At 50.4% G+C, this 16,260-nt stretch overlaps 1 protein-coding gene across 1 annotated transcript; it reads left to right on the top strand.

Annotated features, from left to right (window-relative positions):
* The first annotated feature begins 423 nt into the window (after positions 1-423).
* Positions 424-16,178, top strand: LOC311445854 (BPI fold-containing family B member 4-like). The gene is made up of 17 exons (XM_084538377.1): positions 424-543; positions 1,006-1,208; positions 6,191-6,316; positions 7,015-7,129; positions 7,648-7,752; positions 8,016-8,171; positions 9,473-9,536; positions 9,887-9,950; positions 10,272-10,363; positions 11,355-11,528; positions 12,060-12,113; positions 12,326-12,493; positions 12,574-12,641; positions 13,943-13,985; positions 14,626-14,689; positions 14,997-15,073; positions 15,661-16,178. The coding sequence occupies exons 3-17, from the start codon at positions 6,205-6,207 to the stop codon at positions 15,682-15,684; spliced, it is 1,380 nt and encodes a 459-aa protein (XP_084394503.1). The 5' UTR covers positions 424-543; positions 1,006-1,208; positions 6,191-6,204; the 3' UTR covers positions 15,685-16,178.
* The last annotated feature ends 82 nt before the right edge of the window (positions 16,179-16,260 follow it).

Genomic DNA, 16,260 nt, shown 5'->3' with positions numbered 1-16,260 from the left:
GCTCTACACTGAGCCCCTGAACCCATCTGCTCCCAAAGGGCTGGCGGGGAGGTCGCTCACAAGTGGCCCATGGGGGTCCCTGCCCTGGGTCCCCCCCCACAACAGCCACTCCCTGCTGCCAGCCCCGCTGTGAAGTGCCTGGTGCCTGGCCCCATCCTGCACCTCCCCAGCGTGCCCCAGGCTCTCACAGAATCACAGGATCATACAGTGGTTTGGGTTGGAAGGGACCTTAAAGACCATCTAATTCCAACCCCCTGCCATGTGCGGGGACCCCTCCCACCAAACTAGGTTGCCCAAAGCCCCATCCAGCCTGGCCTTGGGCACTGCCAGGGATGGGGCACCCATAGCTCCTCTGGGCAGCTTCCACCAGGGCCTCAGCACCCCCTGAGGGAAGACTTCCCTCCTCTGCGCCTCCTTGTTGCCTCCTTTCTGTCCTGAGCAGGTGTTGTGAGTCTTCTGCCCTGTGAAGAACCCATGAACCAAGTGACACTGGCCTGGCTATGCAAGGAAATATCATGCAAATTCAACCTCAGCCTTACTCAGGTAATTAACTCATCAGCAAGGCTCAGCACCAGGTTTGTTTAACATAAACTGGCTTTCCTGTTTCAGCAGCTTCTTTACAGCACTTGCTGTCTCCCTAGAAATAGGCATTTATTTACATACCACTGACTCCAAACACTTGATTAGTGGTAGGGGCTGTAATTTATCCCCAGAGGAACGTCTGGACAAAGTGTGGTGCTAATTCTGCCAACTGTGCCGAAGATGTGTCCAAACCCACCACGTCAAGTCTCTATTAAAGCTGAGAATAAGACAGAAAGCCTGAAGTCTTTACTTACAGAAGATATGTGAGTGTAATATAAGGCTGCTGCTAATTCTTCCCCAGGATTAATAGGGACCATCAAGGACAAATTCTCTCAATATTGCTTTTCTTTTTGTAAACTGAATCTTCCCCAAACCTGAGGCGAGATAGAAACATGACTTTGTGTCTGTGGTGCTCTCTTTCAGTCAAATGGAAATAGCTGTCTTTATTTAAAAACTCTCTTGGCACCACAGTGCTGACACTTTCTAAGAGAATGGAACGGACAGAAATCCATTTTCCAGGCTGGAAGGAAAGCAAAAAATAAATTGGAAGAATGAAGAGTGAGGAGGAATTGAGGTGTCCTCAGTGCTCGCAGCGTGAGTGATTGGAAGTGATGGTGGGAAGGCAGGTAAGTGTTCGTTTGTTTAAAATATAGGACTAGATTTGACTTTAAGGCGCGCTGCATCACTGAGAAAGCCGTGCTGCAGTGCTTCTGCTGGAGCCTATGGGCACGGGCAGCTCCTGTGTGTGCCCTCTGCTGGGGAGCCCTGCCCGTGGCCACGCTCATCCTGCGTGGGGCTGGGTGGAAAAGGGTGCCCGGGAGGAGCCTGCAGATGCCAGCCCTGAGGATGCTGAGATGTGAGATGTCCACCTGGAAAGGTGCTGAGGGCAGCACGTAGGCTTCAGCATGGTCTCCTCTGGTGATGGACACTGCCAAAAATTTTACAAGACTTGGTGAAATAAGGCCAGCCGTGGGTGGTGTCAGTAGCTGGGGAGGGCTCAGCTGGAGTGAGCTTGGTGCTGCCTAGCACAGCAGCCGGGCTCTGCAGTGTGGCTGTGCTCAGGGCCTCTTTGTGGATTTTTCTCCCTCATGGGGCCTGATTTGCCCCACGGGTCCTTTGGGAGGTGTTGCTGTCAGCAAGGCTCTGTGGGGCTCTGATGCCTTGTTAGGGCCTGAATGTGTGGCTGCAAAGCTGCCCATAACGCTCTGCCCCCATCAGTGTGCTGCAGCTCGTCACGTAGCACCTGGCTAATGAAGCTTGTCCCTTTTTGGTGGCTGATAACGTTCAGCCTATTTTCCTTTGGTTCACATCTTGGAAGAAGAAAGTTTCCTGTCTATAAAATTCCCTGAGACGTTGTTTTGATGTTATCTCATCTCGGTGTTTTTGCCGTGTGCCCTGCTGCTCGTGCTCAGCCTCATGGGTGCACCCAGACATCAGTGCTGCTGCTCTCGCTCCTGGCAGGCAGCTCCCAGAGCTGCTGCCTATCAGGCTCCCTTTTGTTTCTCCTGCCATGCTCTCTGCGTGGTCCTTCCCTTGGATTGTTTCTGTTTCTTGAGTTCCACATGTAGGAAACTGCAAGGGTGAGTGATCAGACATGAGTGGATCTGGAAAGGATGCTTCTGACGTCTGCCCACGCATGACATGCGGCAAGCCCCCCGTGCAGGCACTAAGCAGGGGATCGCTGCCTGTCCTGGGTCAGCGTGAGCCCAGGATTGATCTGGCAAGGCTCAGTGCCTTGTGAAGAGTGATTGGTATTAATTAGGCTGCTCTGCTCCTGTGGAGTGCCGACAATAGGAGCTGCTAAACCAAGTGTGAATCTGGCTGTGGGGCTCTGGCAGTCCTGGGCTGGAGTCCCGTCCCCTGACTGGAGGTGCCCGATCCCCTCTGCTCTTACAAGGTCTCTCCAGCTCCTTTCCAGGAGTTTTCAGTTCCTGTTCTGCCAGATCTCATTGCTAGAAATTAGCTTTTGAGCCTGCCTTTAGGAGGATCAATTCATCTCAAACCAAGCAAGAAAACAGATGAGTTCAAAAAGACAGAAGACGTCCTGTCATCCAGAATGTTTCACTAACGCAGCTGTCCCGGTTAGAGTAATCCTGTGCATTACACCGCATTGGGGAGCTCACGGAGAGGTTGTCTCCTGCTGTTCCTCTGAGCAATTTCATAAATAGGATTGGGGAAAAAAAAAATCCACTGCACAAGGCTGCTTGCAATGAGGCAGAGTGAATAAAGCATCAAATAACATTTCTGCATGAGTTCATTTCCTGGTTTCTGGACTGAACTGCCACTGACCGTTGCACTGGCCAAGGTGGTGGGCCTGCTGTGGTGCAAATCCTGCAGGATTGCCATCACTGCTGTATTCCCCTGTAAAAGTGAAAGGTGGGGAGAATGATTCATATAGGTGAACTTCAGCGATTCTGAAACCAGGCTGGAAATTCACAGCCTGGGTGCAGTCAGCGTTTAAAACTTTTTTTTTTTCCTATTCCTTTCCCAGACTTTGTTCTAGCAGCCTAATTCAGTTTGTTTGCTGTGTCATTTTCCTACCTTAGTGCTTTCTTCCTTTCTGCAGCGCTGTTCTCTTTAGCTGGCTGCTTTATTTTGTTGACATCAGAGAAGTTATTTTCCATTGACCTTTGAACTGAGCGATTTCATTAATGCTCAGAGCATCCATTTGGAAGCAGCCGCTCACTGGGAAGTGTCCCTGCAAGAGAACAGGTTGAACATTTGTTCAAGGCAGCTCTGTCATGGGGTGTAACTCTTGTTACTAGATTTTGTTTTTTCACCTCAAGAGAGAGGACTCATTTTATGTGTATTCTTAATAAGGACTTTCTATTTGCCTGTTAAAGGAGTTTTATGGGCTGAGGTCACTCTTTCTTTTTATTCACCACATAACAATAAAGAAAGTTTGTGTTCCTGTAGCCTGTAAACCTCTAGAATGCATCAAAAATACCACTTTGTCGTAAAAATGTGGTAGTGTTTTTCAAACTGTGGTGGAAATTTTTTTTTTTTTTTTAATGTTGCTCAACATTTTTATTTTGAGACGGTTTAGTGGAGGGCTGTTAGCGTTAGGTTGGAGGTTGGACTCGATGACCTTGAGGTCTCTTCCAACCTAGAAAATTCTGTGATTCTGTGATTCTGTGATGTTTGCAGTTCTCTCAATTTCTCCTTAAGCATCTGTGACTCTTAATGCTAGAGAAAACAATATCAGCAAATTTAATCACATTTAATAAAAAATATTAGTTTAATATCTCTCTGCTGAAGTACCTGCTGCTGTTTAAGCTGCTGCCTCTGAGCTGTACACTCGGGGCAGACCTGAATGCCGGAGGCTGCCCATCTTTCCATTTTGGATGTTAGATTTTCCATAAGTTACCCAACATTTGTGTTGTGATAATCTCTTTTAGCATTTCTTGCAATGCTTCATTTTAATATATATTCCCTTGTCGCTGCATATCTGAACTTAGCCTTCCTGTAAGTGATATCTAAATCACTGCTGCAAGGAAAGAATGAAATATAGGTAAGTGAGAGAGAAGCAAGGGATGTGACTGAACAAGAAAAACTTACACAGCAAGAAGGAATATCAGCGGCTGCTATAAAACGTACTGCTTCACTTACAGCTTGTGCTTGCTGCTGGTGCCACAATGTGTGTGTGTCAGACAGGATGGCAGATGTCTGCCTCTTGCTGTAGCAATAACTGCAGATTACCTGGTTTGTGCACGCGGTCACAACACACGTGTGCAGCAGTTCAGGTGCCCACGGCACACGCAGCCATGTGTTGGAGCCATTCGGATGGGCCCTGCTCAGCACCTGCATGCCAGCACCGCCGCGGCCTCCTGCACGATTCACTCGGGGTGTTTGCGGTGACCACCCTGCCTTGGAAGCCTGAACGAGGCTCTTCAAAAGGGAACAAAACCCACAGAAGCACCGATTTTTGTCCCAGGCAGTGGAAGCACGTTACGGCAGGCAGCAGAGTTGGCTGTAACGTCGGCACGCGTCTGTTCCTGCGCCAGCCTCGTGCGCAAGCCCAGGCCGCTCGCCTCCCGTCTGTGCCAGGCGATGCTATCTGCCGCCTTTGTTCCGCCGTCCCCGGGCCGTCCCGCAGCCCCTCACTGCCCGGGCCGTGTCTGGTTGTGCCTGCTGCGCACAGCCGAGCAGAGCCGAGCCGAACAAAGCGCCCCGATAAGATCTGCCTGGGCCTGCACAATGGAAACTCCCGCAGCGCCCAGCCCAGGCCCACCTCCCTCAGGCCGAAGCTTTGCTTTGAAATGCACGTTGCTGCTGCTCTCAGCTCCTTCAGCTAGCATAAGCGTTACTTGTTCAAAATGATATTTATTTTTGGCTTTATACATTTCAATACAACTTTATTTTTTTTACAGCCAATTCATGTCACTCTTTACAGAAGCAATTGAAATCAATTTGAAGCTTGGTCTTAACAAAGCCAATGTTTATCAGGTTTCTCCAAGTTACTTTTTGTGGAGAAAATCTTTGTCTAATGTTGCATTTGAAATGGGAATGAGCATTATAAATCCTGCAGCTTCTTGGGGACTGGGAGGAGCAGATTTTGTCCCACCATCAGCCTCCCCAAAGCCACGCAGCAGCAGCAGCAGCTCCCAGCCCTGCCTGGGCCAACGGCCCCGAGCAGCACTCTGCCAAACCCGGCAATTCCGTAATTCTCACGACTTCCTAAAATGTTTCCTCAAAGCATGGTGATCCCACTGGGGCCACCATTACCAGGCATCCTTTTTAAGACAGACTGGGGGGAAAAAAAGTGGCTCCCAAACAAGTGACCTGGGCCAGGAATGGAAGCAGCCGCTGGTGAAGTCAGGAGTGACGTGGTTGGGTATTAATCAACAGAGGTGGCAGCTGGGTGTTGCTTGCAAAGAGCAAGAGTTAGAGGGGTGCTTGCTCACGAGATGCAAAGGCCATGAGGAGAAGGTGTGTCTGGGAGGCTGCAAATTTTATATAAGGGCGGCTGCATCCACTGCACTTGCAGGAAAAAAGAGGAAGACCGGAGGAGCCTCGGCTGCAAGGAGAGCTGGGGCTGACCAAGCACAGCTCCTGCTCCTGGTGGTGGGTGCAGGTAGTGGGGGATGCGGGGCGTGGGGGGCACATGCTTGTGGGGCCATCACTGTCACCCAGCTCTGCTGAGGACTTTGCTGAGCACCAGGCTGCTAATCATTTGCATCACTCTGTCCTGTCATTATTAAATTGCAATTTTATAGTTATTTTTATCACTTCAGCTTTGGTTTGTTGCTTTTGAAAGTTAGAAGGAACAGGACTAATCCTCAGTTGCTTCCCTTGGCAAAGATCCTACCAAAGAGCGTGCAACTTCATCTAACGGGTGCAGGAATAATTACTGCTTGCGCAGCGGAGCAGGGAGCTACCAGGAAGAACAGTTTGGCTCCTTGTGTGAGTGCGCAGAGTATTTGGGGCAAGTCACAGGGGCAAATGAAGGGCTTTTGTTGATCCCACTGGAAATCTGCCCACATGTGAGCTCGGGCAGGTTCCTGTCGAGGAGGGAGCTCCCGCTTAGTCCTTACCCTCGTAAAGACCTTGGGTTGCTTCTTGGGGGCTTCTTCCTCACCATTTGCTCTGCTGCCTCCTGTGCCAGTAGGAGACTCTCCGGAGATGAAGTTGTTGAAGCTTTTTGGAATTGTCTTTTTCTGTGGCCTGCTCTCGCCGTCCTGGGGAGTCTTGTCCGGTTTGTCCTGCGCCGTCAGCCCAGTGGCAATGCAGAAAGGTAATCAGAACAACGTGGGTCGTGCTTGCTTTGAAAGCTGTGTGGGGCCTTAACATTTCTTAAAACCTCTCGACTGTCTTCATCATTATTTTATAGTGGCAGGCTTTGCTAGAGTCTCTGACAGCCATCACTGGGTTCGCGGGGTAGGGAAATCTTCCCTCTCCAGAACTGGGACATGTTTCTGCACCAAACGGCCATGCCGAATTTTAGGATTCTGGATTCTTTCCTCTCTTTGTTTTAGTTTCTCATTTCTCATCAGAACATATTTGTCAAATAACTGCTGTGAAGCTTAGCAACCTTCTTAATAATTGCAGTGCCCCAGCAAAAAAAAGGCAGATAGTTTCATGTTGCTTCTGTTACAAAGACAAACCAAACCAGCACCCTTCAGAAATGGGCAACAAGTGTCTGGAGCAGGGCTCCTGCTGCGTGCAGCAGCAGTCACTGCTGCTGGTGCACAGCCGTCCTGTGGTCTTAAAGTCAGGAGTGCTCCGTATTGCTACCTCTCCAGGTTAATCCACTACAGGCAGTTCTGCTTTAGTCTGTCTTATAAAATGTCTTCCCCATTGCATTGACACTGGTAATGACTTAATGAGGGTTTCTGGGGAGAGGTGGGGTGTTATGTGGTGTCTTTGCCAAGATGGAGCTGGCTGAGCGGTTGTTGCCTCAGGTGCCAGCCCTCATGCAGAGATGTTTTCCAGTGCTCTCGGATGCCGTAATTCAGAACGGGCTTCTCCAGAAGCACCTGCAGGGCCTTGTGCTCCCAAACATCATGGGTGATGGGGGTCTGCTGAACTCTCCCACCAGCATCACGGGGTAAGTGGAGAGACAAGGCTTCTCCGCGAGTACGCCTTGACCAGCCGCAATGAAGCAGCAAAAGCTGAGAGCCGTGGCTGGCATGACTGGCCCAAGCTGCTATCCTCAGTTTATTTTGATGCTGAAATTCTGGCACAACAGGATTTTTCTGTGTCACGTGAAAGTGGGTGGTGAAGTGCGGTGCAGGCTGTGCAGCCAGATGCGGGATGATGGTTCGGATGCCGCTGTTGATATCCGAGGTGCTTGACAGCACTTAGTGAGGAAGGAGGGCACCCCAGAGAGGAAAACTTGATCTCTGTCCAAAGCTGCCTTCCATCCCAGTCTGAGCCTAGGCTGCCCTCTTAAGCCTCAGCTGCACGTTGTGTCTCGTGTGGGAGAAGCAAGAGAAGCCAGCAGATCCTGGTGCCTCTGGCTGGAGGTGCCCATGGTGATGTGGGCACTGGGGTTGCTCACCATGCAGCTGCCCAGCTATTACAGGACTTTTTAAACTTTGTGACCACTTTTGTTGTTGTTTGCAGACTGCACCTTGTCCGGGTTCGGCTCCCCAAGCTGTCAGTGGCGTTGCTGCCTGGGATCGGGGTCCAGCTGGCCATCGCTGCAAGGCTTGATCTCAGCGGCAACTGGTGAGAGCGCTGCTTTGGGGTGGTGGTGGGAAAAACCTGCCCACAGGCTTCCCGGTGCTTGCCATTCTGCATCCTTTATGGATTCCTAGGGGTCTCTTACCTATAATAAAGGCACAGAGCGGAACAGGCACCAAGGGATGTCTTGTGGCCTTTGTAATGAATCGCAGGAGATGGAGGTGCAGCTTGTTGCTGCTGGCTTTGCTGAGTTTCTCTTGTTAGCTGAACAGATTTCATCTCTCAGCCTCTCATCTGCTTTTTTTCAGCTTGGTTGGCCTTCTCTCAGAACTAATTGATATCTCAGTGGATGTGACCATTACTGCAAACATTAAATGCACAAATTTCGAATTGGGCGCAGTCCAGGTCATCATTGATGACTGCTTCTGCATTCTTGGTGCTGTAAAGATCAAGCTCCTTTCTGGGTAAGTGCCTGTGGATTTATGTTTTCCACTGCCTGTACAGCCCTGCTCTTTATCCAGTGATCTGGACAGTCTGCCAGGACACAGCCAGCGCTGAGCTGACAGAGCCAGTCCTCAGGGAAGGAATTTCTTTCCCATTGCCAAAGCCAGTCGCTTCAATGGAACATACAAAGAAAATTGGTTGTTGGAAAATGAGGGTTGATATGCCCTGTTTGCCCCTGGAAATGTTAAGATCTGAAGTATGAGGCACAGAATCTCTTCCAATGCACTTTCTTTAGACCTAACTAGTGAACTGACATTGAAGAGAGAGGAAAAACCGGGCAGGGAGAGTGTTCCAGGAGAGCAGCACCATTTGCTTGTCTTGCTTTTATACTCTGCCTTTGGCTGCCATCACAGAAAGATGTTGGCCATGTGGGCCTTTGGGCTGACCTCTGCGGGTATGTGTAAGTGCAGGCAAATGCCCCATCTCCTGCTCAGTCTCATTAAATTCTTGGCAGAAGGAATTTGCTTACTTCCTGTACTGATGAATGCACTATTTAAATTGGTCGTTGGAAAATATTTTCTTTAGTTGGTTTTGGATTACTCACTTTTGAGGTTCAGTGAATTTCTCCTAATTAATTTTTGCATCATTATTTTTTGCATTATGCATTACATTTCAATCAGTGCAGCAGCTGGTTGTGCAGCAGTTGTGTAAGAGGAGCACAAACCACCCACTCCGGGGTTCATTTTTTAGGTTTTAGCAGGATTAAAGTGATGGTGTACTGGAAATGAGCTACTGTGGAGCAAGGGTGAGCATGTACACGTGCAGTTGACTTCATGACAGTTTGTCAGGTGTGTCTGTGGGCAGAACTCAGGCATAGCAGTGTGATGCATTATGAATCCTGCTGTCTGCAGCTTGCAGAGTGTGTGGCTGCGTGTTCTAACTCAGTAGTCCAGAAATATATTGATTATCACACTAAATGTCTGCACTGCCTGCAGGCAGCATGTAACCCAGAGTGTTCTATTTAGCAGCAGTGTTGAAATGTTTCACAGCAGTTTTCTCCTCTTGTTATTCCACATGTAAATTGTTTGTTTCCCATAACCAACACAGAAATATTTCACAATAACTCCACCTTCCCTTAACTACAACACTGGTTTAAATGCCAGAGGGAGACAACCAAGCTCAGGATACATTGTGAGAAACTCGCTTTCTTACAATGTTTTCTGCACACCCCAAGTGCTGAAGCCTTCACTTCTCACAAGTTAGCTCAATTCTCCCCTCTCATTCATTCTCTCTCTCTCTTTTTTTTTTTTCCCCTTTCCAGATTACTGTCCCTATCAGTAAATGACATAGTGCTGAACCAGCTGACAGCAACCCTGCCCGGTTTGGTAAGCCTGAAGACTGCCATCCTTTCACAGCTGAAATGCAGAAATATCAAGAACAACATGTTAAAAAGTCACCGCCGTGTGCTGCAGGCAGCCTGCTGCTGCTGGCGTGCTTCTGCCCGCAGCACGATGCCTGCCACGTTCCCCAGGTCGAAGCAATCTGCTTGGTGGGGCAACGCAGCTCCAGGGCTTCTCCACTCCCTGAGTCCTTCTTGACGCCCCAGCTGCCACCTCATGGCCACACAGCACAGCTTCCCTGGGGCACAGCTAAAAGCCCGGGGGTCCGTGCAGGAGGGCTGCCTGCAGGAGGCTGGCTGAGCCCTGAGCTGTCCCATTCCTGCTTTCTGTTGCAGCTGTGTCCGGTAATCGATATTATCGTCAACCTGGTGAACATCCAGTTCTTGGGCACGCTCAACGGTATGTTCCCTGTGGAGCTGTGGCTTCCTTGTGTCCTGTGTGCTATGGCCGGGGACACGTGTGTTCCCCTGCTGTTTCTGATGCACTGGGGAAGGTCAAGCTGCCCACTGCAGGCGTGATTTACCTTACTATCTTTGGTGTGCTTTTTTGTCTATTTTCTAAACTCAGGCCCCACAAAGCTGAATCTGGGGATGTTTTTCCCATTGTAGTAGCGGTGTTTTTACTGCTTGTGGGGGTGAGCTCTGCTTGGGACCTGGGGGTCGGGAGGGGTTTGTGGTGCTGCTTCTCTCCTGGTGTTTAATGATCCTTTTCTCCTTGAAGCGGTGATCCCGGTCGGCACGGTGGGAACGATTCACTACCAGTTGGCCAGCCTCCCGTTTACATCTGGCTTGTTCCTCGGGCTGGATTTAGATGTAAGTTGATGTTCGGCAACAAGACCCTGCAGGTGTGGTTGCAGCGTGGGGTCTTCCAGCACCGCACGCCCAGAGCCTGTGGGAGCTGCTGTCATCCTTCTGCACAGCCAGATGGAAGAGCTGGGCTAGTGACTTGTTCCGAGAGTGCTGGCTAAATGTTAGGCAAATGATAGGCAAACCCATCACTAAGTGACTGTGTGCTTCTCTTGGATCCCTCTTTTGCTCCCTTGGCAAACCTCCCCAGTTCTGCCCGTGTGTCTGTGGTTTGCAGCCATTTGCAGACTGGGTGCTTCTGCTTTTTGCCTTTGCTGTGTAGTCATTATGGTGGATGAATGCTAAGCCAAGCTAATGGATGTAGTTTTTACTGCTGTTTCACTGGAAAAAGACCCCCAAACCAAAGACTGCTTTCAAACAGGAGAGCTTAAATAAATGCTAGTGAGGAACACCTGGCACATACGTGGTAAGGAACAGCAAGGGCTGAATAACAAACGCTCCAGTTGGTATGACAGCAGTGCTCCTTTACTGCTTTAGTGCAGACACAGCACCGGGGTTAGTCTTGCTCCCTCAGGGATGGTCAGAGTTGGTCTCCTCAGCAAACAGTGGTGCTGGTGCGAGCTTCTTGCAGTCGGAGTGATGGCTTTCGCTTGGCTGAGCGCTGGGGGAATGCAGTGCTGTGACCGTACTGCTGGCAGTGCCTGTGCTGCACGGCTCGTGGTCGGAGATCGGAAGGATGAAATGGAGCAGCGAGCTGCGACATGGACACTTTGTGCTCATTACCAGGGGTCTCAGTTATGCACTCTGGGCTTCATCAGCTCCTTTCATGTATTAAACATTGAGAGAATGGCTCTGTGCGCGATGATCTCCAGCAGCTGCTGACAGGGGGTGTCTGTTTCAGCCTGCCCAAAGCTGCAGTCTCCTTCCTGAGGGCCTGGGCAGGCCGCGGGGCTCTGGAGGACCAGGTCAGTGTTTAACATTGGTGCCACCTCTGCAGGGTGCGGTGCAGCAGGTGGGAGGCAGCATCATCCCCCACGACTCGTCCGCCTCCGCCTTGCCCCCGCTGCTGGACAGGCTGCTGGTCCTGGGGCTGCGCCAGAGCTTTCTCAATGCCATCCTGTCCCTCCTGATCCAGGTCCAGCCGCAGACGTTCACCTGCACGCCAGAAGCCGTGAGTGCTGCAGTGCCATGTTTGTGCCAGGGGAAGGGGCTGGCAATGCGTGCCCACCTGCCCTTGGCTCTGCCTGGGGAGCAGCTGCGTGTGCCTGAGCAGGGTGTGAGGCTCTGCTGGCACTGGGCATGCAGAGTCCCAGAGCTACGACTTTGTACAGGCAATGCAATTCTCTGGGTGTACGTGTTTTCTGTACCTCCCAGCTGTGCTCCATGCGGAAATGTTAGGGGCCTGCATGCGGAAAGATGCTGAAAGCCTCCAGGCTGCATCTCCTCCTGCTGCTGGTTGTGCCACCTGCATGAGGGACTGGCAGTGCCTGGGAGCTGGGGAGGGCTGGAGGGGGCTGTGGGCAGTGGGTGCTGCTGTAGCATAGGTGTGTGTGCAACTGGGGGCCAGTGAGGGGCTGGGGGCTCGGGACTGTCCCCAGGAACATGAACAAACCATCAGGGAGCAGGGGCATGGGGCAGAGGGGTGGGCAGTGCTGGAACCCACTGGCGCCCACCTGGGCTGTGTGTGCTTCTCTTCCCACAGTTCTCAGGTGCCAAGCAACTGCAAGATGCTGTCCTGACCCTCTTTCCCTCTGGGGTGAGTGACTTAGGCTGCCATGAGTGCTTGCATAAGCCTTGCTGGGTCTGAGGCCACCTACACGATGCACCTGGGTGTGCCAGGGTGCTGCCTCAGGTCCTTTGCTCCTCATCCTGGTGGCACAGAGCATGCATGGAGCTGGGGGAAGGAGCTGGTGCTCTGCAGCACAGCTTGGTGCTGGGCAGCCACCTCCATGTGCCCCCTCCCCACAGTGCTCCATCTGCTCCGTGAACTCTCCTCTGAGCATCAGGATAGAGTTGTTTGGGAAGCCACTCATCCTCTTGGAGAACAACAAAGCCACTGTCGAGCTCTCGGTGATGATCCAGGTGTTCATTAAGCGCCTGGATGGATCCATCCTCAGCCTGCTGCTCCTGAAGGCTGTAAGTGGCGTGTGAAGAGCTGGGGCTGGTGAGATGCACAGCCGTGTCCATGGGCTGATCTTCTCGCTGTCTGCTTGCAGGACCTCGGCCTGAATGTCCACGTGTCGATCTCTGGGAGCAGCCTGATGCTGGCCTTGTCCCTGGGCAGGTAGCCTGTCCCCACCGTGGCCGTGCAGGAGGCTGGTGGCATTGCTGGCTGTGGTGCCCAGCCCAGGGCTTTTGGCCCTGCTACCAAGCTCCGGCTCTCCTTTGGGGTGGGAAGGAAGGTGCCAGATGGTGGAAGGGTTTCGGGTCCCGGGGATGTACCAGTGGTACCAGTGTGTCCTGCTGGGGCACACCAAGGGCAGATGTGATGGGAGTGTGGCACAACCACGTCTGATAAAGGCAGGCAGTGCAGCCCTGTGAAAGTCTCTCCATGGCAAAGTTAGCTCAGGAGCCACTGACTCGAGGAGTTTTCCAATGTCTGTGGGTCCTGGATTTCCCAAATCTGAGAATTTGATGGCAAGAGATGCGCAGTGCCGGCTCTCAGGAAACTTTGCAGCAGTGGGAGAGTTTGAGGAGACTGGAGGAAAAGTCTGTGGCCGTTTTATCACAAGGAGAAGTGAGGTAGCCTGAAAAACCGTGAGACTGTCAGTTTGACTTTGGTCCTGGGCAGCACTTCCAAGTGCCTGATGTTGGACATGAGTGATAAAGGAGTGAAGGAAAGTGCTATCATTAATGCCAGTCAAGGTATGATTAAAGACTGGAAAGCATTTCTTATAGCAAGAGGTTTGAAGAATTCAAGCCATTTACCTTGTCAAAGAGTTAGATTTAGAAGCAACATTGGCATAGCTTGTATGCAGTGATACAGAGAATAGAAATGCATCACAGGCTTTTAATTCAATAGACAAAGATATAACAAGATTCAATGGAAGCAGAATAGAGAAATTCAAAGTGGAAATAAAGCACAGGTTTTAGCTATGGAGATAGCTTTGTGATTGAAATGATAGATTAGGAACTCCAGCAAATTCTCCAGAGCTCATGATCTTTAAATTTGGACTGGATGCTTTTTCTAGAAGCTCTGCTCTCAGCTAAACAGGAGCTGGCTCCTCCTGTAAGGTGAATAACTGCCTGAGCACAGGAGAGAGAAGGAGAAGCCAGGAGGTAGTGTGTGCCCTCTTGCAGTGCTGCTTCATTCAGGGAAAAGAAAATTAGGTTAAGATTTTAATGTTGATTTACTGCTTTTATTTTGTTATTTTCTTTTGCTCTCTTACAAGTAAGTGCCTGTTTTTTAAGCGAGAACACTGTAATCTCTTTAGGAATGCCCTGATGATGCTCATAGGGGTCACTTGCCCATGGGCAGGGTAATGCTGCACCAGAGATTGCGGGGGTCTGGGTAGGGGTCTGGGGTCCGCGAGCTCTGGCCGGTGACCTGCTGTCTGATGTGCTGTTTGCTTTCTGCTTCCACAGCACTTCCCTCTCCTTGGAGTCCTCTGACGTTGGCATCAGTGACGTAAGTCTCTCCTACCAGCCTGCTGCTTCCCACGTGGATGCAGCACTGGGGAGGGAGGGAGGGAGGCGCGATGCCGCCGTGTCCCAGCTGCCATGGGCCTAAGCTGTTAGCTGTAGTTCTGGAGGTTGTAGCAAGTCTTCTCTCATTTTATTTTATTTTATTTTATTTTATTTTATTTTATTTTATTTTATTTTTATTTTTATTTTATTTTATTTTATTTTATTTTATTTTATTTTATTTTATTTTATTTTATTTTATTTTATTTTATTTTATTTTATTTTTATTTTTATTTTATTTTATTTTATTTTATTTTATTTTATTTTATTTTATTTTATTTTATTGTCTTCTGTCTCTTCTACTAAGGCAAATGTAGTCTGAAATCTCCATTTATTTACCTCTGCCTGGGCAAAGCTTACACTGAGCTCCAGCAGTTTTACCTGTCGAAGGTTTCCTAAGTGAGGCACCAACTACAAATTGAGGAAGAAAAGTAAATTGTTTTAATGAAAAGAGGGCCTGTACGTTCTCTTGCTGTGTTAGTGGGAAGTGATTTCCCATCCCGAGGCCTGGCTGCCTTCGTGAGCTGAGCTGTGCGTGCTGCTGCCGCGTGCGCTGCTCACGGTGCTGCCCCTCTCTGCTTCAGATCTCGAGCCTGAAGCCCCACTGCAATCAGCTGCTGGCGGAAACGTTGCTGCCTCTTATCAATGGTAAGGCAAATGGGCCAGCTGTAAATCCGGGAGTGCTTTGGCTAAGTTCTGGGGATGGGGAGAGGGGTGGTGTTCATGTGGGAAAGCTGCGGAGCAGAGCTGGCGTGGCTGCAGGTCTGCAGTCCCCAGGCTGGGGCTGTGGTTAAACCTCCCAGCCTGCTTCTACCTGCACCCAGCCCCGCTCTGGTCCTAAGGGCCCTGGCAGGCATTGCTGGTGAAGATCAGCAGCAAAACATTGCCCAGTCCTGCCCAGAGCAGTGCTGTGCCCCTGGCCAGGTGCCTGGTAAGGCTCTGTCTGTCTCCGCAGGCTGTCTGGGCGTCGGGATCCCTCTGCCAAACGTGCTGGGCATTCCGCTGATAAAAGTGGATATTCAGATACTGGTGGTGAGTGCCTGCAATGGCTCTTTCCTCTGGCGGGCACTGGTGCAGGTCACTGGGGTTTTTTCTGGCATGTGGCTCCTGCAATGGGACCCTGCCAGCAGTGTGCCAGTGTGCAAAGGCACACTGTGGGGGCAGAAAGGTTTTTTTGGTCTGACCTCCTTCAGGACAGAAAATGCTGCTGAGTGCTTCATGCCCAGGGGTGCTACCAAGCTGGGAACAACATGAGCTGTGTCCAGCCTCTCTGGGTAGATCCTGGTTCCCCAGTTTGGGCTGTCTGTCCCTTCTGGAGAGCTCTGTGTGAGCAGCTCTGATGTGGGGCACTGGGTCTGGCAAGCCCTTTGGAGCAGCACCATTCAAAGTGCCTTGGGTTGCACCAAATTCCAGCTTGGTGCATCCTGGTGACATCCCAGAGCAACTCAGGTGTTCTCTGGCACTTTCCAAAGGATGCTGAGTACTCCCTGCTACAAGTGTAACTCAAGGAGTTTTGCAGCAGGGTTTTCAATTTGCTGTGCTGCTGACAAGCTGCTGTGCGCCAGCATCCCTTGAGGTCAGGGAATAATGTGAACGTGTCGCTTCTTGCACTTCTCCAGGGCCTGCTGGTGATCCTTGTGTGAGCTGGAGAGGAGAGGGCGTGGAGAGCTCTTTCTGATTGTAGCCTTGGGCAGAAAGAGGGAGAAGGACCAGCGAGGATGAAGCTTCGAGACTGGCATTATCTTCTTTCCTTTTCTAAACGTGCTTCGAGATTCTTGGTAACATTTAAGGCACTTTATGTTTAACTGGCTCGTGTGAGTATTAAGATACTTGTATAAGCCAAAACCAGATAGGCAGCTCTGTGTAAAAATATTTATTTAGAGAAATTAATGTGACTTAGAGGTCACAGTTATACCAATTGCATGTGAAGCTGCAGTTGAATTGTTAAATTCCTTGAAAATTTGTTCTGTGAGAAAGTTGTTCTCAGTGTAATGGAAAAGTGAACTTGTTGCATGTGGCTCTCTACTTAAAAGTCACCATCCATGTGCAGAAGCGGATGAAGTGCTGAGCAGGAGCTCAGGATACATTTGTCACTGATTCTTTTAGTAATAAACATTCTGACTTCTAGTGCTCGGAAGGCGGTTCTTGTTTCTGCTGCTTCTTGGGGAGAGCACCTCTCCTGCCTCCTGCTGGGGGACTGAGCTCCTCTCTGATGACTG

This window comes from Aythya ferina (genome assembly GCF_964211825.1).
Source record: "Aythya ferina genome assembly, chromosome: 16".
NCBI classification, from domain to species: domain Eukaryota; kingdom Metazoa; phylum Chordata; class Aves; order Anseriformes; family Anatidae; genus Aythya; species Aythya ferina.
The sequence above is the reverse complement of the archived record's forward strand: the minus strand, read 5'-3'. Positions and strand labels throughout refer to the sequence as shown.